Source organism: Lepidochelys kempii, chromosome 7 (genome assembly GCF_965140285.1).
Source record: "Lepidochelys kempii isolate rLepKem1 chromosome 7, rLepKem1.hap1, whole genome shotgun sequence".
Lineage (NCBI taxonomy): Eukaryota > Metazoa > Chordata > Testudines > Cheloniidae > Lepidochelys > Lepidochelys kempii.
This window is the reverse complement of record NC_136386.1, coordinates 75,600,550-75,625,534: the sequence shown is the minus strand read 5'-3', so window position 1 is coordinate 75,625,534 and position 24,985 is coordinate 75,600,550. Positions and strand designations below refer to the sequence as shown.

General features: G+C 40.5%; 1 protein-coding gene across 1 annotated transcript in view; it reads right to left on the bottom strand.

The window, feature by feature from the left end:
* Positions 1-24,754, bottom strand: part of BICC1 (BicC family RNA binding protein 1) — a 224,202-nt gene extending 199,448 nt beyond the window's left edge. Inside the window, exon 1 of the mRNA XM_073353366.2 lies at positions 24,494-24,754. Within this exon, the coding sequence (XP_073209467.1) occupies positions 24,494-24,692 (199 nt within the window). The 5' untranslated portion in view covers positions 24,693-24,754. The remainder of the gene's footprint in view (positions 1-24,493) is intronic.
* Positions 24,755-24,985: the final 231 nt, after the last annotated feature.

Here is a 24,985-nt window from a genome sequence, read left to right as displayed (position 1 = left end):
TTAATTTGGAAGGAATGTCAGTGACCCAATGACACAAGCCAAAAACTGCTTTTTACCACTATGGAGTTTGCCATACAACATTGCTCCCAATTTACATTCTTCAGACAAGTCAGTTAATTTCACATACATAGTCAGAGCTGTTTTAGTTAATTGTAACTCTGATTGACTCACTGCCAGCTCTTAAGATTTCTGCCATGGCCATTTTAAAATATATATTTATATATAATCAAGGAGGAGATACTACTATTATAAGTAACTTACAGAGAGTAAGACCACATCTATCTTTGGGGAAAGAGGGAAGAAAGAGATAAAAATATTCACAATAAACTGTTTTCCAGAAGGTTGCAAAGACAGAAGTGCCGTTCCAGCAGAAAAAGCTTGGCATCAGTTGACTACCAACAGCTAGAAACCATGTTTTCATTGACCAGGTACACAAGAATCAACAACAGTCTCTGAAAATGGGCAAGGCAATTACTAGTCTAGAACGAGGAGTACTTATGGCACCTTAGAAACTAACACATTTATGTGAGTATAAGCTTTCGTTGGCTAAAACCCACTTCATTGGATGCATGCAATGGAAAATACAGTAGGAAGATACATATATACACAGAGAACATGAAAAAATGGGTGTTGCCATACTCACTGTAACAAGAGTGATCAATTAAGGTGAGCTATTATCAGCAGGAGAAAAAAATCTTTTGTAGTGATAATCAGGATGGCCCATTTTCAACAGCTGACAAGAAAGTGAGTGTAACCGTGGGGGGCGGGTGGGGGGAATAAGCCTAGGGAAATAGTTTTACTTTGTGTAATGACACATCCACTCACAGTCTTTAGTCAAGCCTAATTTAATGGTGTCCAGTTTGCAAATTAATTCCAATTCAGCAGTCTCTCGTTGGAGTCTGTTTTTAAGTTTTTTTGTTGAAATATTGCGACTTTTAGGTCTGTAATCGAGTGACCGGGGAGATTGAAATGTTCTCCGACTGATTTTTGAATGTTATAATTCTTGACGTCTGATTTGTGTCCATTTATTCTTTTACACAGAGACTGTCCGGTTTGGCCAATGTACTTGGCAGAGGCGCATTGCTGGCACATGATGGCATATATCACATTGGCAGATGTGCAGGTGAACAAGCCTCTGAAAATGTGGCTGATGTGATTAGGTCCTATGATGGTGTCCTCTGAATAGATATGTGGACAGAGTTGGCAACGGGCTTTGTTGCAAGGATAGGTTCCTGGGTTACTGTTTTTGTTGTGTGGTTGCTGGTGAGTATTTGCTTCAGGTTGGGGGGCTGTTTGTAAGTAAGGACTGGCCTGTCTCCCAAGATCTGTGAGAGTGCGGGAACACCTATTTGATTTATGTCATCAGTCTTTGAAAAGTGAATCTAATTTCCCAAAACTATTGTAAAGACATACCCATCTAGGTAGACAATACCTCAAATACAAGGAGAGAAAAGAACTCAGGTTTGAAAGTTACCATGACAAAAATTTTGGAAGGCATCTTCATGCTTCAGGACTTAAACCACTTGCTATTAGCTATGAGGATGAGACTTAATCTGGGGCGAGATTATCCCACATTTACCAACTACAGGATTATTTTAGCTCCTTCCTCTGAAGTACTTGGTACTGGCCACTGCCAGAGACAGGATGCTTGACTAGATGGACATGAGGTCTGATCAAGTGTGACCATTTTTATGTTCATATCTGGTCTTGGAAACCAGTATGTCCAGCGCCAAAGAATGAGGTGGTGTTCAGGTACAAGGCCAAAAACTGCAGCCTTGTAAGAGCTTAGCTCTGCTAACACTGAGACAATGCAAGAATCAGAATGACATTTTCTCTTCCATCCCTGTATCACCTTAAAAGGCAGATCACATTGGTCTGGGAGTTTAAAATGCCTAATGTCCACACCACTTCACCTCTGAAAACAAAAATCACAAGAAAATGCAGGTAAACAGAAAAAATGACACATGGTTCATTACAGTTACAAACTGTTAACCAACTGTGTCTTCACTAATTTAAGAATAATACAGAATCTGCTTGGCAGTGTTGCCTCATCTGTGATCACTCACAATACAAGAGAAGAGGAGACTGAAGGGGCAATGAGAGTATCTGGAAAATAATGTGCAAGTTTCTGTAAACATCCTAAGGGTGCAGTACTTATTGAAAATATGTCACTGGCTCATATCAGCTTTTTAAATACAAAATTATCACTTCTGGGAGTTCTCTCACTTTAAAAGGTTAACTGAAGTCAGTCACACTACCTCAAAAAAACCTTCTGCTGAGACACTTCATTATAGACACTTCCGGTTTTTACCTTTTTGTTTATATATTATGTGCTTTTGCTGCAGGACCATATCAAATATGTAACCTATTCAGAATAATCGTATTGATATTTAGTACATAGAAAACCCCAGAAGCAGAACCACATCTAATATTAGACAATATTTACAGTAGTTTACCAGTTGCTTAATTACAACCAAGCTCTAATCAGATATGAGTAATACAATAACCTATAATACCACAGATTTAAAATTTTAAAATATGTGCATTTTTGCATACATATAAGATCACCATGTAGGCACACATATGGGGTAAGACCCCCCATGTCCTGCATGGAGCTCTCCTCATTAATAGACCCTTGTGCCAATGCAGACTTTGCAGAGCTTCCTACAGCCAGGGGAGAAATCTGGGGGTGGGTCTGCCATGGCCCTGGATGCCATGCAGAGAAAGAGGAAGGCCTGTCCCCCGCAGCCCAGCTGGGACTAGCAGCTGAGCCCGGCACAGGGAAGGAGCCACCAGCTGGGTTTTCCCCAGTACCGACCCTGCCCCACAGTGATTTACCTCTCTGCTGGCTGCCCTGGGCACCTGAAACATACTGCTGGGGAGGGTCACATGACCGTTCGTGGTTTCCCTTTGCTGCCCTGTCAGAAAATCATTCTTCTGGGGGGAAGCAGAGAAATCTGTGGGGGACATAAATTCTGTGCATGTGCAGTGGCGCAGAATTCCCCCAGGAGTACTATTTACATGCGTACATGTGTCCTGGATTGGGGCCTACATGCAGGAATTACTTCATCCATCACTGGAAAGTAGCCAGATCCACACTGGAACACAGCAATTATTCAACCACATAGCATCATTAAATATCTTTGGCCAAAAAGAAAAAAAGATACCATATCCAAATCAATAACAAAGGTAAAGTGTATGTAGTTAGAATGTCAGAATTTTTGAGGGGGAAGTCTCATGGGATCTTTACTGGCTACAGATGGTAAGGAACACTTTTATATTTCACCTGACAGACTAGGGTTTGAATCAGACTTTATATTCATATCCATTCATATCTTATTTGTTTGGGTTTGGTTACTGTCTCCCTAAATATTATTTAGTTGTTGGCTTTGTTACTGCATTTTTAAGTTTTTTTCTCTGAACTTCCTTGAGTATTTGTTTCTCAGATATGGGTATGATTTGCCTTTTGTTTTCACTCTCTATCAAACCTTCCTGTTTCATCATTTCATGTTTGTTCCCTTTTCAAAGCAGTGGTATAAAAAAAAAAAAATCACTAAAAAGGATTAGGCTTATTTCAGGAAAAGTAGATATACTGCATCTTCATGCTACCCTTCTTTTCAAATTACATTGCCATTCTGTACTACTTTTCTTGTTAGTCTGAAATCCATACAGGGGAATTCTTAACCACCCCCCGCCTCCCATCCAGACTTAAAACTTCTGCTTTGTATAGAGTGAAAGCCTAAACTAGCTCTGCAACAGTAGTAACTACATTCCCAGCACAACTAGCCAACCAGAACATCCAAGGTGGGTGTCATTATTCAATTTTTGTAAATTAAAAAAAAAAAAAAATCTCCCTGACACTTCTTCTCAGACTTCCACCAAGTCCCCCGAAACCAAGGTCATCCAAGCTGGGCCAGCTTTAGGATTCTAGTATTCTCTGCAGGAGGACCCTACCCTCTCAAACTCTTCTCCTTACAATCTAAGTTCCTCTCCTCGACTGTTGTCCTGCACAAATTCCTTCTACCCCACCTCCCAACCCCACAATTGCATTCCCACACTCAAGGACAGGAGAAACAAGAGGGCCAGCCAATGGAAATTGATCAGTCCTCTGTTACCTTTGTCTAACACAGGCAGTCTAGCCTAATGATGATTAATGCCCTCAGATACCAGTAGGCCTCACAGTTATGTTAAATCTAGGATTGTCCCACAAATTGGGAGTGGTCCTATTGACTGCTAGTTTCACAGGGCCCAAATGCCGTCTCTGATCATAGGTTCTGAACAGGTCCAACTACCTTTGCTGTATCAGCCAGTGTCTTCAAATCCTACATGCTCCAAGAATCCCCCAAGAGCAGAAGACTATAAAGCTCCAGCTCACAGCATGCAAGATTTCAGAACAGTAGCCTTCTTAGCAGAGACGGCAAAGACTCGTTCAGTATTCACAAAGGTGGGTCATAAGATCTGCTACGAATTCAGAAGTGGAACACACTAACGAGTTCTGATTGAACCTTTAAAAATGGTTCTGATGTCACGTTGACAACATTTACTCAAAGTATTAATGTAACAAAAATAAACTAAACACATTCTGACCATCTTTACTTGTAGCCATCCAAAGCAAGGATATACAAAGCACTGAAGCAAAAATAAGCTTTTCAGAAAAGGTTCCTAACCTTCCATTTCAATTACAGCTTAATGGACTTCAAAATGTCCCACATAACATGAACTATAGATTTTTGTGGTGCAAACAACTGTAACTGAAAAAGGGTAGACTGTGTGTAAACAAAAACTGAACATATCCATGAAATTCTGTGTAGACAAACTGAATCAAAGAGCCTCCAATTGAAGTTGCTGTTCTAAGGAATCCCCTATGATAGTCTTGATACAGTTTTGTCATCTTACACCACAAATACCTGTTTCTAAAGCTTATGTTTCAAAGGTGTTCAGTGAAAGAATGTTGTTTTAAGCACATACAATATTTGGAGAGGAAAATATTCTAGGGTGTAGAAAACTATACATTGACTAGCATGGGAGTCAGGAGACAACCAGAAACGTCAATACTTAAGCATTTTTTAAAGATAAGCTAGTACTTTTATTATACACATACTATGATGAGAATAGGTATACCACTTCTTAGACACAAAAGATACTTGTTCTACAAGAACTAGCTCTTGGAATCCTTGGAGGACCATGCATTAGATGTGATCTAATTCACTGCTATTTTCTGAGATAGCATTCTAAGAGCATCTCTTCCTTCTCCACTATAATATTGGGGAAGGATAAGAATAATGCAAAGTACAGACACAACTGCTTATTAAACCCTGGATATTGAGTTCTTGGGGTTGATAAGCCTCCTGATTTGTTGGCACAGATGTGATGAGGATGGGTGAACACAGTTTTCTGTTCTGTTTTAATGGCCAGAAATCCCCCTTCTGGGTAGGTTTTACAGTTTTTAAAGTACAGTGTTTTTGCGTTATGCAGATAGTTAGCAGAAAAATTTAAGCCAAGCACTCCATAACCCAGAAACACCATTAAGTGGGGTAGGCCTGTGTTTTGGGTACTATACGGGAGTCGCCATAAAGATAGATATTGCAGGAGTTACACAGATGGAGCTTTAAGGCATGATACAGTCAGTTACACTGTACTTAGTATCCTTTAACTCAGTCACACCTACAAACAGTTTGAAGAGATTTCCCTCCAAAATTCTTGACCAAGTCCTATCACAAAGAGATTCACCCCAAAGGAGAATTCTTCCACATGCTAACTGCACTTGAAAATGGAATGTTACAATGAAAGTTCTCATCCAACTTTAATGAAAGCTTGTGCTAGTATGAAGGCTCTAATTACTAACATGTTTTACTTTAGCTTTAGTTAATGGTCTATAAACTCTTGACACAGTGTAAGTTTAGATGATCTAAGATGTCAAAAAGTTAACCAGGGAGCCTTTGCTTATTAAAATGAAAATGTACTAAAATGAACTTAAATTAAAAGGAGGACAATACTAGTTGACCTTTGTGAAGTGATGTGAGATCTACTGACAAAGAGCACTAGAGTTTGGTATTACCACCATATTATTATTATTGCTAAGATCAGATAGATTCTCCTTAAAATCAATTCCCCTTCCAACCGTCTTCCTATGATCAAAATAGCTTTCAGTGCACAAGCAGACGAATTCTCACAGCCCTGCCTTTTAATGGTAAGGTTAGGATGGCAACAATGCCATCTATTCTGTTGGATATTCACTCCCACTTTCACAGGAGCTAAAATAATTGTGCTTAAACTATGTCCTCAAATTGAAATGTATGGAATTCTCCAAAAGATGCAAATAAAGGGTCTGTCTTTTTGTTACCCTCTTCTGTTGGTTTTCAGATGTGATGATTCTCTCCAAGCCTTGCAAAAAAGCATTTCCAAGCCAAACATGAGCAGTTGCAAAGATGTAAATCAGTCATGTGCAACCCACAGCTGAGGGGCTGTAAACTGCAGATCTCCAGGGCAGATGTCTTAAGAAGAAAATTTGCATTGGATTAGGAATTGGGAATGTATTACTGGAGCCAGGACCGAAGTGCCACCATCAGCTCCATCGCTATGAGAGGAAGAGAGGAGCACCCCCACCTCAGCTGCCCTCCCACTGCTTCCCCTGCATCAGTGCTAATCAGTGATGGTCCCTTCCCTGCTACCCCCCACTCCCACACAATAGCTCCCCACTGGCCACCTGCTGTATGAGAGGGGAGAGCAAAAAGTAATTCTGGCGGCTCCACACCTGCTTCCTTGGCAGACTGTGGTAGCATCACAGAGAACAGAATAGGAATTCAACTAGTTTTACCTGAGCCTAGCTCAGTGCTTAGCTCTGGGAGGGGGGTCGGAGGTGCGGCGCCTACCTGAGGCTCCCAACTGGGGTGGGGGGCCTCCGCATGCTGCTGCCCCCAGGCACTGCCTCCACACCTTCCCATTGGCCCCGGGGTGCTTGGGGCTGGGGCAGCGTGGAGGCACAGCCCTGCCTCAGGGCCACAGGGAGGGGCCAGCAGCCACTGGAGCGAGCAGGCAGATGCTGCTTAGCTCTGCTGCACTCCCGGAGCCTCTGGTGGTGGGGGGGGGGAAGGAGTGCCCGGGGGCGGCAGGTGGGGCCAAGGTAGAGACCCGGCCCCAAAACTGCTGGAGCTCCATGGGCTACATTGGGGAGATTAGCGGGCGGCAGATGGCCCGCAGGCCGGGAGTTTGAGACCCCTGACATAGAGATTGTATGCCAGCTGGGGACAGCTGGAATACAATGTGCTCCCGCCAAGTCTCCACCCCCTGCATTCGGACTGTGGGGATGGAGACATAGGAGCAGCTATGCCAGCTCTACACCCACTGGAGAATTGCCAGTGGTTTTTGCCCCTTTACTCCTCTGAATGGTGCAAAAGGAGTGGAAGAGAACCATGAATCAGCCCCAAAATCCTGGTTGGGGCTCCTTTCTGAAATAATATGTTCAGCCTCCAGGCTGGGTCTCCCTACTCAGTTTACCCATAGGTCTGTTCTCTTGCCCTTACCTCCTGTCCTCTCTCCTTTCAGTCTTTCCTCTCCAGCTCCAAAACCTTAGTCTTCTCTCCCTGTTCCTCAACTCTCTGGCCTGTGCAGAGAAAGACGACTAGAGGCTGGGAGAAAAGAAAGCTCTCCCATCTCAAGAATTCCGAGTCTAATGCTGATACAGAAGAGGAAGAAGTTCTGCTGCATTGGGCTAGTGTAGTGCTTACCACGTTACATTTCCCCCCTCCCTGCCTACCCTGCCAGTGTGAGAAATCAAAGGATGCCCATGGGTGGGGAGGATGTAGATGCCACCCATTCACAAAAATGGTGAATTGGCAGACCTGTGACTCAGGATATTTCCCTCATAGGGCAGGGTAGTGTGGAACACACAGCCCCTCACTTTATACAGAAGGCAAGAGCCTCCTGAAGTTTATTTCAGGAACAGGAAGAAGGCAGGAAGGAACCATTTCTCAGATGGCTCATTTTGCATACCAACAGCAGAATATTAGGGCTCCACTACTTTACACACTGGGGATGTGACTAGAAAGGTTCATGTCCTCATACAACTGCATACTCAGCAGAAGGTCCTCCTGGGTCTCTGGTTATGTCTACACTATCGCGGTAAGTCAACCTACACTATGCAACTCCAGCTATGTTGCTGGAGTCGACGTACCTTAGCTCGAGTTACCGCGCGGGGTCAACGGGAGAAAATCTCCCATCGACTTTCGTTACGCTTCTCGTCGGGGGTAGAGTACAGAGGTTGACTGAAGAGCCATCTGCTAGACTTCGGGGAAAGGGTTGGAATGGGGGCAGGGTGGGGGTGGGAAGAGGCAGGGCAGGAGTGGGGCCTCATGGAAGGGGAGGAGTGGGGGCAGGGCCGGGAGCAGCAAGGGGGGGTTGTCAGTGATGTAGCCCTCAGGCCAATGCACTAGTCCTCATGTGGACCTCATGGTCATTTGAGTTTGAGACCCCTGGTCTAAGCACAAAGCTCATCGGAACTCTCCACTGGATACACAAGCCTGGCTGTGTAGAGCCAAGTAGAGCCAAGTCTGACCACTTCACAGGAAAAGCAGCTTCCAATTATGTTTTAAAGTTTAGCAAGAGTTTATATTTGTGTGGCGTTTCTGTTTTTGTATGGTGGTTCTGCTAACAAAACAGTCATTCTGTCAACTCAGAACGTCAAAATGTCTCACTTGTCTACATTTCTTTTTAGACACATTACTCAGCTTCTCCTCAAACAAATTGTTATTTCTAATACAGTAGTATCAGAAGGCCCAGACTGTTGATCTGGATCCTATTGTGCTATGATTTGCACCCACAAAATAAAAATGAAAAGACCAGGCCCCGAAGAGTTCACATTCTGCCATGCTTGTGTGTGGACCCAAGATGGACATGCATCAACTGAGAGGAACAATTTTAGCACAGTACATTTTTTTAGTGTAGACAAGGTCAATTAGAATAAGTTTCACCTTGGGCATATATACCAATATTTAAACACATCTCCAAAGGGGAACTCATCGAATAGGTGTACTTGAATTGCCATCGCCACTTTATGTGGCTCTTTCTGGTGTTAAATCTCTCACAAGAAAGCAATACTCACTATAATATTCGACAGGATAGATGTATGGCTTTAAGTGCTTCGACACATATTTTCAAGAACAGAGAATAATTGTAAAGGTATGTTAAAAGTATTGGTTAATAAAGTATTCTGATTATATTTAAATATTTACAATAAGCTGACCTCACTTTTCATAGTTTTAAATTTAAATGATCCCTTATGTTTCAAACACTGGAATAACTTCCCATTTCTGCCAAGAAATCGTTCAATTATCTAGGGATGTCACCAAAGTAAGTGTGTGTGTGTGTGTGTGTGTGTTTTAAATTAAACAACACCTTAGTCCAAAAAATAGCATTTGCTGGCTGTTGCTAACGGACCTAGAAATAAACCCTCATATGTTAAACTGTTTATGACATTCCAAAATTTCAGTTACCCAGATATACATGCACACACACACTCTATAGGCTCTACAGTTGTTATATTTCAGTGTTCACAACAAAAATTCCAAAAAAAAGTTCTGCATGTGTATATTCATATTTCAGAGGTTTGTTTACCAAGCCATAAAGATTTTGTAAAGTTCACTCAATGTTTCTGCACATGGACCTGATTAAGAACAGATTTTCTCTTATCTATTATTTACATATACTGCTAAAGAAATTTTTTCTAAGAAAAAAGTGTACCCACACGTATTGTATTTACAGCTTACCAGAAAAGCTATTTATTGGGATTCTCTCTGCCACATAAAAGTGTTTACAAATGTTTGCTCTATATCCAAAATTCCTATTGCCAGACACTTTAAACAGCACTAATTACAAACATACACACCCACAAAATATTTAACAAAAACAACAAATATTTTATCCTTAGAGCATTTTTTGTCCATGATTAGACAGCAAGTTGGAAAAATAACTCAACTTGATTTCCAGTTCATTCATTCATAGATTCCAAGGCCAGAAGGGAACACTGTGATCATCTAGCCTGACCCCCTGTATAACGCTGGCCACAGAACTTCCCCAAACTAATGCTTAGAGCAGATTTTTTAGACAAGCATCTAACCGAATTCATTAGCATCCAATGTTATAACCACTAGACCACACTACACCCCATAACATGAAAACTGTCACCTTCACAGATGAAATATGAACAAGTTTTCTTTGTCCTAGGACATATTTAATATAAATAATGTTTACATGTTTTAAAAGTGGCTGGAAGGAACAGAAGGCGTTGCAGCCACATGGCTTTATTATAATCTCAGCTTTCCAAACACTTGGAGCAGTGCTTAATTTGTAATGAAAGAGGTGTCCGGGCTTAAGCAATCAGGTGTCGGACTCAAGCAAATTTGTTTACATTCAGACCTGATGCAGCAAGCCCAGAGGTGCCGAGGCTATGAACTGCCAACCTAAAGGCACTCATTTGGCATTAGAAAGGAGAAATCACATGGTTTTCCTGAAAGCTCAATGGTGTGGAGGGGTGGGGAAACAGCAGCCAAAAAGAGGACATATGCACTCTCTCAGAAGACTAGGTTTTTGTAAAACCATTAATTTTAATTTATTTATTATAGTTTTGTATTAGAATGCAAATATTCTATTCACACTGTAGATCTGAAATGGCTTATGGCATCTATTTTGCAAACAGTTTTGCAGAGTACCAGTTTATGCTCCATCAAGCATCTCAATTACCTTAGCGTACAGGTCAGGAGCAGTATCTTCAGAATAAATCTCAGTCTACTAAAGTTTTCCATAACATTAAAATGCTTCAATGAACCACTTAATTGACCTAATATTAGTTTTATTTAGAAACTAAGGATTTCACTTTTTACATTTCTTAAGACTGTTGGCCTTAACTTTCCTATGTTCCTTAAATTTCCTATGTTCAACTGCCACAAATATATACACACACACTGTAAACAGAATACAGCCAGTAAAAACAGATATAATCAAAGCCTCCCATTCACATATTGTCATTAGAGAGTGAGGGAACACAGGTTAGATTATGCCATCAACTGTGGTTCACAGCAGACAATCCTAAAGACACTTGGTTAACACAATTTAAAAAATGTAAATATTTAGCAATATTGAAGCAACACAACTCTAAATTATGAAGAAGAATATGACAATTAAGTCTTTTTTAAAATAAATTATGGAAATATGTATCAATATTAACTTTGGAGTAACAATCTTAAACTTCACTACAGATACAGTATACAATAAAGATAAACCCTAAATCTCTATACAGTAGAAAGCTAACATGACAAAAAATTAAGTAGCCAAACCTGGATCTTTGACAGTTTCATTATTTCTGAAAGATTTTATTGGACTCTGTTACAGTCCATCTAAACAGGGTATTTTAAACTAAAAGAGGAGTTTCAGAACCAGTTCTATTTACTGATTTCATTTTGTGCTCTGTACCCACTTACTCAAATGCTATCTAATTCAGGCCAGATCTATCTGGCACACTTCTCAATTTCAAAGGTACTAGAATCACCTTTAATCTCAGATGACATGTTTAAACAATCCTCGTTTTTTCAAGTGTTAATTGAAGCCCTCATTAAAAAAAGGTAAAAATCATCACTACCTTCCAACGACAAAATTTAACCAGCTGAATCCAGGGTGAATCCAGTTCTCTGATTCCCTACTCCACCAAGTAGGCAGCACAGAGAATCTGCAACATAAATCAGCATAAAAGGGTACCTTTTGCCATCTTTTGCCAGTCACCTTGTTGCTATGAAGAGCAGATAGTTCAACCTGCCACTGAATATTGCATAGATCAAATTTTTATAAAGGGGAATTAAGGGATGGTAAAAGAATTAGCTGTTATGCTTACATGTTTACTCAAATTAATACTTACTTAAATGTTTTAAAAATGGAAAAGAACTTTTCCTAATACCATCAGTCCAGTCATTTCACTATCATTTTAAAAAAAGCAAAGAAGTTATTTTTAAAAAGCTCTACTCCATTTTGGCACTTAGAATAACCCCACCCCCCAACTTTATAATGGTCATGAAGGAAAAATTAGGGTTAGCTTCACAGGATGATACATTTTACAGTACAACTAAAGGCATACTTCAACAGATACCCACTAACTTCTTAGAAAAAAATGTGAAGCACACACATACCAAATCTATTTGTGATGAAAAATACTGTAAAAAAAAAAAATCAACAGAACTAGAAACAGAGCCTTCAACATCTACACATTGTAATCTGATGAATAGAGCCCTACCAAATTCATGGTCCATTTTGGTCAATTTCACAGTCATAGGATTTTTAAAAATCATAAATTTTGTGATTTCAGTTATTTAAATCTGAAATTTCACTGTGTTGTAACTGTAGGAGTCCTAAGCCAAAAAGAAGTTGTGGGGATGGGGTCACAAGGTTATCGTAGGGGGTGTTGCGGTCTGCTGCCAATGTTCCCTTTAATTTTTGACAGGCCGTGAACGCAAAAAATTTCTTCTGTGCAAATTTTTGTGCGTGCGGTGTTTCGGATCTCTGTGCGCGCGCACACGCGTGCAGCTTAGAGGGAACAGTGACTACCCTTACTTCTGCGCTGCATCTGTCAGCGGCTCTGCCTTCAGAGCTGGGCAGCTGGAGAGCGGCGGCTGCTGGCCAGGAGCCCAGCTCTGAAGGCAGAGCCGCCGCCAGCAGCAGCACAGAAGTAAGGATGGCCTGGGATAGTATTGCCACCCTTAGTTCTGTACTGTTGCTTGTGGAGCTGGGCCCTCAGTCAGCAGCCACCGCTCTCCGGCCGCCCAGCTCTGAAGACAGCAGGGCAGAAGTAAGGGTGGCATGAGATGGTATTGCCACTATTACTTCTGCGCTGCTGCTGGTGGGGCGCTGACTTCAGAGCTGGGTGCCCGGCCAACAGCTGCCGCTCTCCAGCCACCCAGCTCTGAAAGCAGCATAGTAGTAGGGATGGCAATACTGTGACCCCCCTAAAATAACCTTGCGACCCCCCTGCAACTCCCTTTTAGGTCAGGACCCCCAATTCGAGAAACACTGGTCTCCCCCGTAAAATCTGTATAGGATAGGGTAAAAGCACACAAAAGACCAGATTTCACAGGGGGAGACCAGATTTCATGGTCCATGATGTGTTTTTCACGGCCACGAATTTGGTCGGGCCCTACTGACGAATGCAAGTGTGCTAATTATTACGTACTTTTCATAGAACACAATTCTTATAAACATTCTATCATATCCTCTTAATGGGAAAGTGAAATGAGACTTCATGAAGACTCCAAGGCCTCATCTGTAAAGAAGCTTAGCAAAAGGAAAATGGAAGGCTCATGGTTAGCTTATGTCTACACGTGTTCCCAGCAGGCACACAGCTAAGAGAGAAATTGAGGCTTGGTATTTGCTTAAATGAACAGAGGGTTTTCTCTTAAACGTATGAGAATCTTGCATAGCAAACCTTACTATCCACAGCTGAGTGGTTATTTTTCAACAGAAAAATCTTCAACCAAATCCAATCATTTTTCAGTAATCATACATTCAACTTTTTATTTGTATTACAGCAGCACCTATAGATCAGGACCACATTGTGCCAGGCACGATACAGACACATGGTAAGAGAAACCTCACCCAGAAGATCTGACATTCTGAACATGCAAGACAGACAAAGGGTGGGAGATGAAGTGACCTGCTCAAGATCATATCGTAGCAAGTCAGTGGCATGCCTGGGTTTCCTGGCTGGCTCTGACTCCCAGGCCACTAACCTATCCTTGCTAGACTGCATTTCCAATAAAAATTAGTATGCTATATTCCCAAATTTCACTGCAAGGTTGATACACATCACTTCAAAGCTAAAAAGCTACTCTTTGAAATGACACAAAAAATATCAACACCGATGTTTAAAGAATGCAAGAAGTTAACTGTTTACATTTTACCAGCATTTTTAAGGTAGGAGAAACAATCCAAGTCCTCAGCAAGATCCTAGCAGACGTTTCAAATTGCTCTGGGGACAGGCACCAACTCTCATACTGTACTGTAATATGACAACCCTATAGTATTGGTTCAGGCTATGAAGTGAAATTTTTACTTGCACTATAATCTTGCTGCCTACAAGCTCATCAAGTATTTAAGACCTAACTTAGGCCACTGAACATGGTTAAAATCAAAGTTAGAAAATACAAAAGGTAGTGATCCCAAATCAATGCTAAACCCAGCAACACCACACAGTCTCTACATGCATAACATTTTTCTTGCTTAACTCTAAAACCTCAAGCTACAAAAATAAAATGTACAAGACTAGAGAATGCCAGGTTGCACATGCATTGCAAAGTTATGTTTAATATAGGAACTTTTAAAATTTTAAATTAATAAAACATTTTTCCATGTTAAAAGTTGGCAAACCCTGAGTTTATGATTTTAAATGTACCCCCTTTTACATTCACAAACTTAAGCAAGTTCAGTGTTATGACCTAGTTTATTTTAAGAGGTATTTTTGTTTTAAGTATTGTACCAGTTCCTCCATGAAGCATGCACTCCTCAGCTGCGCCAATTGTACACCTGCACTCCAAGTGCACTCTTAAGAGGCATTAGTGGGATTTTTCCATGATCTGCACTGGCACTTCCATTGTCAGGTAAGGAGTAATTCCTGACCATCCAATGGGACAAAAGAGACCAAAAACCTGATGTGAGAGGCTCATCCACTCCACTTCCCAAGTCAGAAGTGACATGGGGAACTATTATGTAAGCACCTGTATTTCAAGATTCTCAGGAAATAGATTGTGTGCAAAAGTCCAAGAACCAAAAATCTAATGTGTACACATACCAATTTCTAAAACATGTAACCAACAACTTCAAGTATTTTACATCGTGTGTACCACTTGAGAACCAACTCAGCATATAGAAAACTGGATAATATACATTATACATACACAATCTATTTTCACAAATCTTCTGTAGGAATAGCTGTTCTCTGCTGCTATCATCACAGAGACCAAGAGCACCATGGTCATGAGTGTGCAGTGCTGCTATTGGGCCACGAAAGCGCATAGCTGATTCTCTTTTCCAGCCCAACATCCCATTCCTCACTTGAACACTCTAAGGTAAGCAACATCCAATGCCACTCACCCACCTCCAGCCTCCCACACTGACTAAGAGATAGACACCTCTACATTCCCTTGCGACCTACTCACCAGGCCTGACTCTTTCTACATACACACGGACACACACACCAGGATTATTTTTAAAAGTTGACAACCCTAACATAAGCATTATTGGACAATCTGGCACCACAATGCTGGCTGAATACTCAGATCCTTCACAGGAAGGATGAAAAAGGTGACAGTCACAGCACTACTGCTACCATCATGGCCACTTCCCTGTGCATTTAGCGATCTATTAAGATCACATCAGCAAGCAGGTGTTATCACACTAGAGCTGTGATGATGACAGTCACTTTTTAGAGATTCCCCTGTTGTTGTTGTTGTAAGTTGAACAGTGGTGTCTAAGGTCAAAGTTCCACTATACTCCATTGCCAAGTGAATAAGCATGTTACGTTTAAACTAAAAGAAGGTACTGCTGTTGATTACTTACTTCTGCCTTTACAAAAAAATACCTCCTGCAATTCCAACGAAGCCTCAATATAAAACCCAAACAGAAGGGTTTTTAGAACACATTATTGGGGAAAACATTCTATACTGACATTCTTTCCAAATGAAAACAAGATCATTGGTAAATCAGACCCACTTCATATAAATCAGTTATTCAAATCAATGCAGCACTGTATCTGGTCATTTTATTAACCCCACGTAAAATGGTCATCTTGATCTAAACTAGAAAAATTAACACCTGGGCATTACTATCAGATCTAACATGGAAGGAATGCTACTTTTATATAATATATTTCAGACTTCAAGAAACTAGCCAAGTGTTTAAGGGCCTGATCCAAAACCCATTGAAGTCAATGTAAAGATTGCTGCTGATTTCAATGGACTTTCGGTCCAGGGCCTGTAAGGGCCCTGATCCAGATGTCACACTGCATGTAAGAAGTTCATTATCCCACTAAAATAATTGTACATAGGGATCAAAATCAAAGTAATTACTGCATTCTAGTTCATTCTGTTCTATGAAACTTATAAATATACATCTCCCCTTTCAACTCATTCAACTGTTTCAACACAATCTAGTAGTTTTGCCCACTACAAATGTTCATAACTCCATGGCTTACACACAGGAGGTGGGAAACTTTGAAAAGGAAGGCTACTTCTCAAAGAAGCCACCTTTTAAGTTTGCACATTTAATCACACATATAATCACAATCCTGATACTACGTCAATTAACTGAATGCGACACACTCAGACTTTAGACAGCACATTAATTATGACTCTCACATATTGAGAGCTAGAAACTATTTTTTAATAAATTAAAATATTTCAGATATGATATTTAGAGGTACAGAGCATGCCCATCACTATTTTCTATGGTCAAGCATTTAAAGTGGATGTTTCACTATAGTTAAGACTCACTTCACAAATAATTCTACTACACAAAGATCTGAAAATAAGGAACAAGTATGTTTCACTGCTAAACAGCAGACAGGCACAAAGCCAAAGAGCCTGAAATAAGTACTCAAAACAGGGCATATTTTCCAATGGAGGTAAAGATTATAATATAACCAAAAGGAATGTGCAAGCCAGCAATACTTAACTCAGCAGTTCATGCCAAACCATGATAGCCTGTTGTACTACTTAAAAAACAGAGAAACTAGAGAAAGTGATATTATTACAATTGTTAACGGAATGCAAGAACATTTTTAAACGACAAGTCACCAAAACTCATTTCATATAGATATAGGTATAGATATATAAAAATTATTTTATTTTATATTTTATTTTATTTTATAGAAAAATCTAGTAAGCCCATTTGGGATTTGAAAGCTAGAAAAATATTTAAAACCTTTTTGGCCACATGTATGTTAACACCAAAAGTAAATGCTTTTAGAAAGGTTCCAGTTACCACACTACTATGTCTTTATCCAGAAAACTTTTTATGCATTGGAAAGTAAAAACTACAAGAGTGAGAGGTTTTTAGTAGAAGAACTTTTTAAGCCTCTACAAAGAGAGATAGTATCTTGAATTTGATTCTTCTTAATGAGTTAGTGTGAGGTTCTCACTAGCAAAGACTATTACAGGGAAGACTGAGCCTTCTGCTCTGCACCCCTGCCCTCAACACTTGTATATTTGACATTTCAAATGTCACAACATTAAGTCAGTCAAATTCTAACTGCCCATGACTGAAATTACTAACATAGTACACCTTTCTTTATATTAAAGGATGGCAAAAATGTTCCTTTATACAGCATATTCTAGGGAGCAGATACCTATCATTATTATACATTTTTCTTAAGATTCTCATTGGTTTATGTGATAAATTTCTATCTTTGCCAATCACTGAAGCATCTTTGCACCTTATCTTAAAACAGTTCATTTCCAAATGAAAAATACTAAAAAGAAATTTTTAATAATCATTTTTATTGCACAATTTAAATCCAGCTTTTACAATATACATTTATAGATACTATACAATTTGCCAGCTCTACAAGTACTATGACCTATAAAATCTGGCACCCACTATTCGAGTTTGATTGTCCAACAAAGCACCTACCTAGCACACGAACTACTAAACTCAGGTCTTGGATGAGTACTCTTCTGCTGTAAACCATGACTGTATTAAAGCAGAGGTTCTCAAACTGTGGTCCACAAGCTCCATTCATGTGGTTGCGCAGGCGTGGCTCCACTAACAAGGTGTTTGGACCTTGGAGAAGACGCACATATAAGGTGAGGTGGTGGCCTTTGGGGAAATAGAAGGTAATGGGAGAGGACAGTGGGGTGAGAAAAGGAGGTGGTGGGAATTTGGGGAGTGCAGGGCTGCAGCAGCCAGAGAAAGAGGCAACTTTCCCCAGCTCCAGGGCTGCGGCTGCCGGGGAGAGATGGCCCTCCTTCCCAGCCTCAGCTCTGCGGCTGCTGTGGCAGGGTAGAGATCCCCCCTCCTTCCCAGCCCCAGCTCAGAGGCTGCTGCGGTGGGGGAGAGAGGGCACATCCATCACATTAGACAGGTAAGACAACTGATATTAAAATATGAGTTGTGTGCTTTTATTTGTAGAACAAAAAAACGTTAATTATTATTAAGGGTTTTTTTATATAGCACTTTACAATAGTTAGCTAATGGTACAAACAGCATTTGGAAAGATCATTAAGTGGTCCGCCGAGACCCTCAGCAATTTTCAAGTGGTCCGTGAAAAAAAAAGTTCGAGAACCACTGAATTAAAGCATAAGGGCTGAGCACCAACACAGCTTTGCTGGGATTTTTGTAGTCTTAGTCTTTGTTCTCTTGGACATTCAATATTCCAGACAGCCAAACTTAAAGTATCACAGAAAAAATAAATAAAATCAAAATGGTAAAGGGAAAATTTATTAACAGATAATTCAGTATTATCCTGGCATCAGAACCAGACTCTGTTATAAGACTGTGGGTAGTATGAGAAGAAAACTTTCATACCTGTTTGTATAATTACTGAAAAGAGTGTATTTTCCTTATCCAATTACTGAAAGCTTTGCATGAAAGATAATTTGAGAATCAAAAACAAATATGGAAATGATCAAATACAGAATAACCAGGCCTTGTTTGAATTATTGCAGAAGTATATCAGACACAATCATCCACCAGCATAAATTCTGAACAAAGCAGTCTCAGGCATTTTATTTTCAGTAAAATATTAATTCAAAATGCAAAAGAAATATGATCATTAGACACTAACTTAGAAGCAACTTTATTAAGATGAACTGTTGAAAATATTAGAGCTACACAACTATTAAAGTTTTTGCTTTACCCCAGTCAGAAAAGACTGATATTTACTCTGGAGAAAGGTATTCCCAGTTTGTGAGCATTCATTCTTGCACGCAACAAACACTCTGTCAATCAGCCAGAGGATAAGCAATCAGATGAGAGGATCTAAGAAGAAAAACTGTGCCCATTGGGAGTTTGGAAAGAGGGAGGAGAATGAAAAAAAAGCTATGCAAAATTACCAAAAATTATTTGAGAGATCTGAAAAGACATTTCATATTAATTCTGAATGACATGTTATCATCAATGCCTAAAAATCAGTCAGTCAATAATGCCTTATCAATTACTTTTTACAAAGTCTGTATACAGTCAAATAAGGATTGCCTTTTTGAAAATTAATCAAGATAGACCACAATCTTGGGGAATCATCAGCATAGACAGGGACAAGTCATGTTCAACATTATACTAACTGGCCATGGGGACCAACTCAAAGAACCTCAACTACCTCAAGTCACGTTCTACCTCAACACAGTGTTCTATTGCAAGCAAACCCAAGGGGACCAATGGCAAATTTCTAGGGGCTTCAGGGTTCAAAGCTACAGTATTCTGCCTTTTCTGTACATGAGTACAAGGCAATGCACCAAACAGTGGCCTATCCAGACATAAAGTACTTCTGAACTGTTTCAACAGCAACACTGTTGACAACAAGGTGCATATTAAAAAGTGAGTATCTATTGGATCAAAAAGGAGTTCCGTCAAGTAGGACTGTGGCACAAAGGTGAGACCTTAAACATGAGAGGGTCTAGTTTTTGGTGTGTTTAGGTATTTTTGCTTGCTTGCTTGCGTTTTGTTTTTTAAAGAAGGTGGTAAATGGGATGTCTTGACAGAGACACATTCTAATATTTTCCCATACTGCAAGAGAGGAGAAGGAAAAATAAGTAGCATTATGATATCTACAGAATTTCCCTACTATACTTCTCTAAAAATGTAAATTTTTACTACTGTAATACTACAGTGTCAGACACATCATAAATATACAAAATATGTATATACTATATACCAATGGTTCTCAACCAGGGGTATGTGTACCCCTGGGGGTACTTAGAGGTCTTGCAGGGGGTACAATAACTCATCTAGATATTTGCCTCGTTTTATGCCAGACTACATAAAAAGCACTAGCGAAGTCAGTACAAACTACAATTTCATACAGACAATGACTTGTTTATACTGCTCTAGATACTATACACTGAAATGTAAGTATAATATTTATATTCCAATTGATTTTTTTTTATAATTATATGGTAAAAATGAGAAAGTAAGCAATTTTTCAGTAACAGTGTGCTGTGACGCTTTTGTATTTTTATGTCTAATTTTGTAAGCAAGTAGTTTTTAAGCAAGATGAAACTTGGGGGTAACGCAAGACAAATTAGACTGCTGAAAGAGGTACAGTAGTCTGGAAAGGTTAAGAACCATTGCTATATACCATGCACAGGTGTACAACATTCAAAACCTATTTTGAGGTATGACATAGAAAGCACATTAGACCGGTCATCGTATTAAAAAATGAGTAAGACACCTAATCTATTAATGTATGTTGGGGTTTGTTTGAGTTTTGTTTTTATTTATTTGTTTAATATTAAGGCCATCTTGTCTGTAGATCTATTCACAGCTGCTGCCTTATTCAGGCTACACTTTTTGGACAGCTTTCTGTAAATTTTTGTAGTGCCCAGCTGTTATGATGATAGGCACACAAATTATTAAGAAAATCATTCCAAAATATTAATTTAATTGAGTGTTCACTAAGATTTAGTTTACAACAGCAACATCAAATGTATTATGAAAGATTTTCTTCCAATATGCCACTGCTGAAAGAATCATTGATATAGTGTTTGACTCCTTCTTCCTTTCTGCAAAAATAATCTGTCTAATGAGATTTGTTCACAGATCTACACTGAAAAATTTTCAACATAAAAAATCTGTACACTATGCTATGTAGAGTATATAGTAAAGTATGCATACAAAATAGAGTTTCACTAAATGTATATCATCATTAGGAGTACCAAGCAATAACACTGGACATAACAAAAAGGAAATCTGACCATATGAGCTATTTAATATGTTCCTATTGGGGTATTTCTAAGGCATTAGAGTAGTTCTGTTCCAAAGACCATTAGGAACCCTGGTAAGTTAAAGTTTATACTTTCACTGGATGGTCATCTCCAATACAAAAAAAAATAAAAAAATAAAGGCAATTCAATATTGTCTAGAAGCTGGATCATAGTCATGTGAACATAGATTTCTAGGTATTATTCCCAGCTCTACCGTTGACTTGCTGGGGCACTATGGCAAAGTCACTGTCTGTGTTTAACTTAATCATCTATAAAAGGAGCATAGCAGCATCCAGCAGGGTCAAGAGATTTTGTTCCTGTTTGTAAAGCTCTTTGAGATACTTCGGTGGAAGTGCTGTGAGTATAAACTGTCAATTTAAGATGTAACTTTATTCCATAGCATCTTTTCTGAATTTTTCCAACAAACTTAATTTTACCAATCTTCTATCTCTGATGGAAAAAGACTAATTTATTATTCTTGTCTCTTTATTCCATTTCCTAAGTCGTCTATTTTTTTCCTGCAACAATACCAATTTACTGGAAATTAATTCAATATGATGGAAGTCAGAGTTTTTACATTAAAAAAATCTTGTTCCTGTGAATTCAAAATACTATTGTTCAATACACTGCTGTGTGGGGGGATACAATTTAAACACTCTATGGCATGTGCATCCTAGGCTGAAATAACATACAATATCACAATTTTTTCTCTTAAGTTATACATATGCATTAACCACTGGATGACACAGCTATATAGTCAGTCTGGATTCTGTCTATGAGGTTTGTTTTACCCTCCCACACTTACCACCTCAGGCAGTAGAAAGACACAGGCTGTGGGATGAGGTAATGGAAGTTTATTTTACTGGTGGAGGAAAAGTGAAGAAAACCTTCAATTTTCCAATAGCACTTTTAACTTGTGACCTTTCTTCACGAATACCTCCTCTTTTGAGTGTCTATGTGCAATTTACAAAATTTAGTTTTAAGACATCTTTGATGAGCATTTAGAATTAATTCAGTTAGTTACAACAAAAAACTGTATGCTTCTCTGCACTCTTTATTACATAATGAGATTTCTCTACTAGTAACAAAATATTAACTGGTTAAAGATTAACCTACCCCCAAGAGAGAGAATCTCATTTGAAACAAATTCCAAACATTACAATCAGACAGTCATACCACAGTTTTTGGGCAGACAATCCAGTTTACCTAGTTACTTCATCTAGCATCCTCTCCCCCCGCTTCGGACCACCACCACTGGTCTTAAGAAATTTAAACAGAAGTTCCGTGACAGTCATGATGAGTAAAACATTTTCAGGAAATTAACTGAACAATTTTAGCTGACAGATTCTTTAAAAAGCAAAAACAAAAAAACCCACACCTTTTATTTTTAGGACTTGGTTCACTACTGGCATAACTCTAGCTAAAATAAAATGTTTTCTCCAAAACATATTAAAAAAATTGTGCATTTACTTGGAATTCATTTCTTCCTTATCTCATCCTCAATCTCTACCATTTTTCCAACTTCAATTAATTATTTGAAATTACATAGTTCCAATTACATTGATTATAAACTATCATATTCAGGGAATGTGAATTATGGGACCAGATTTTGTTCTTCCATTTTGTTTTCCTGTTGTCAGATGATAATTTCTAACATTGCTTTAAATTACTGAGTGCACCTCCGAGTAATTCAGAAAGTAATAAAAAGCACTATGTTTACAGATTTAGAATGACTGCTCTCATGCACAAAAGCAAATATTTTCATTTGTGAAATAATACATAAATGATGAACAGCTATCAGTCTCCTGTTATGATTTTTGAAAAATGCAGCCTTAGCAGTCAAGTATACAGTATTTATACATCACACAATTATAAGTGGCCATAAAATTACGTGGCTTGTAGAGGCCATACTAAATGTATGCTAATAATGTACTCCAGTTCCTCCTCTCCACAAAAAAAAAAAAAAAGCTAGATCAACTATCATGTGTCATTCTAAACATTTAAGAAAATAAAATGGCACTTTTAAAAAGTTCCATAATCGCTCTCATTCAATTCAAATATGCTTTATCCTCACTGAAATTTTAAAGGTAACAGTTTGCAACTCAGCTCCATTCTCACTGGAATAGAGTAAAAGGTATTAGAAAAGCTAAATAAATTACACAACTGTGAAGGATACCCTACCTGGTGTTACATCCACCTTTAAAACAATATTTTCTATTTATGTTAATACTTTTTCAAAACCTTTTTACTTAACTTTCACAGAGAGTGACATAATTCAAAACATGGTGGAACAAAACGCAAGAGATTTCATCACAAGAAACAATACAGACAAATGTATAACAAATCCTAACCCAAAAACACACATTGCTCAAATAAATTGGTTAGTCTCTAAGGTGCCACAAGTACTCCTTTTCTTTTTACTATTAGATGTATTATTTTAGTGATATGGTATGGATACCAGTTCAAAAAACTACACTGCAATACTCCTACTAAAATAGAAAAATATTAGAAAAATATATAGATTGACTTAGAATATAGTCATTATTTAAAGGACTCTGATATTCAAAAAAACCTCCAGAAATGGAATGTTTTCTTGGAATTCTGAACCCTTCCATTTTATGAAAGCTCACTTTGCTAAGTAGCAAAACACTGTCCTATTCCTGAAAAATCTGAAATGCTTTAGATGAGCTTAAAGCTCGTTTTTGTTTTTTTAAAGTATTTCCAGTAGCCCAGGAAATTCAAGATTACCTTGAAACCTATTACAACCTCTTTTACAGTTTTCACCGTAGAGCAAGGCTTTATTTCAATACCAGTGATGCTAATAGCGTTTACAGTTAGGATGCTGCTGGTGAAACCACAGAGCTGCGAAGTGATGTTAGGGGCAGAAGTTGACCCCTGTATTAGTAGTAACTGAGATTTTTACGAACTGAGGGTAACTTTTGCAAGAGGGTCGGATGAAAACACTAGAGCTCAGCCTCCACCGCTTTATGAAAGAATCCCTTCCCACCCCAAGAGGAGCTCGGTTTGCAAGCCCTGACATCTGCAGACAGCAGCGAGTTGATCCACATCTGGGACTGGAAGGGCTAGGGAACAGGAACGGGGAGGGGGTGGGGAGGACGAGTCAGAGTCAGCGCCAGGATATTTCAAGGGTTCTCTCTGGGGACCGTTCCTGACGCGGTCTCGGAGGGGCCGCTTTGAGGAGAAGCGCAGAACCTGGAACAGCCCAGCAGGAGCAGCCACGCTACGCCCCCCACCCCGGGGTCCAACAGCAAGTGCCCCGGCTCCTGGGGGGGCCCGGCAGAGGCGAGTCCACAGCTGGACGCAGCCCTTCCCAGCAAGAGGGGCAGGCCCCGGGACAGCGGCTCTGCCAGGGGAGAGAGCAGCCGCCGCTCGCCAGGGGGACGGTGGAAGGGACGCGGCTCCCCCAGCGCCCCAAGCACCGCCAGCCCCCGCCCCTTCGCCCCGCGAGCCCGGCAGCCGGAGACAGCGCTCCCCTCCCGCGGCCCCGGCCCCGGCCCCGGGGCTCCCCCGCGCACCCCGCTCACCTTGCAGCATGGCCTCCAGTTTCTTCCTGTCCACCCGGAATCGCTCCTCGCCCCACTCGGGGCTGCGCAGGGGCCGCGGGCCGGCCGAGTCCTCCTCGGAGCCGGGCAGCGGGGAGTCGGCGCTCCGCTCGCTGTTGGAGCCCGGGTCGGAGAGCGGCTGCGGCAGGTAGCCGCTCAGCGGGTCGCACTGCGCCGCCATGGCGCGGCCGGGCGGCCCCCGCCTCTGCTCCGAGCCCCACTCGGCCGCTTCCCCGCGGGACGCTATCTGCCCCCACAGCCGCCCCCCCGCCTCATCCCAGCCGCTGCCTGCCAGAGTCCCGGCCCCGGCGCCGCTGCCTGCGCCCGCCTCTGCCTCCGGCTCCCCGCCGAGTGCGCCAGTCCCCGGGCCGGCCGCGGCTCTGCGGCGCCCCCACCCCGCCCGCAGTCCGCACAGCGCCTCCGCCTCCATTGGGCAGCCCGCGGCCCGCCGGGAGGGGCAGGGGATATCCCCGT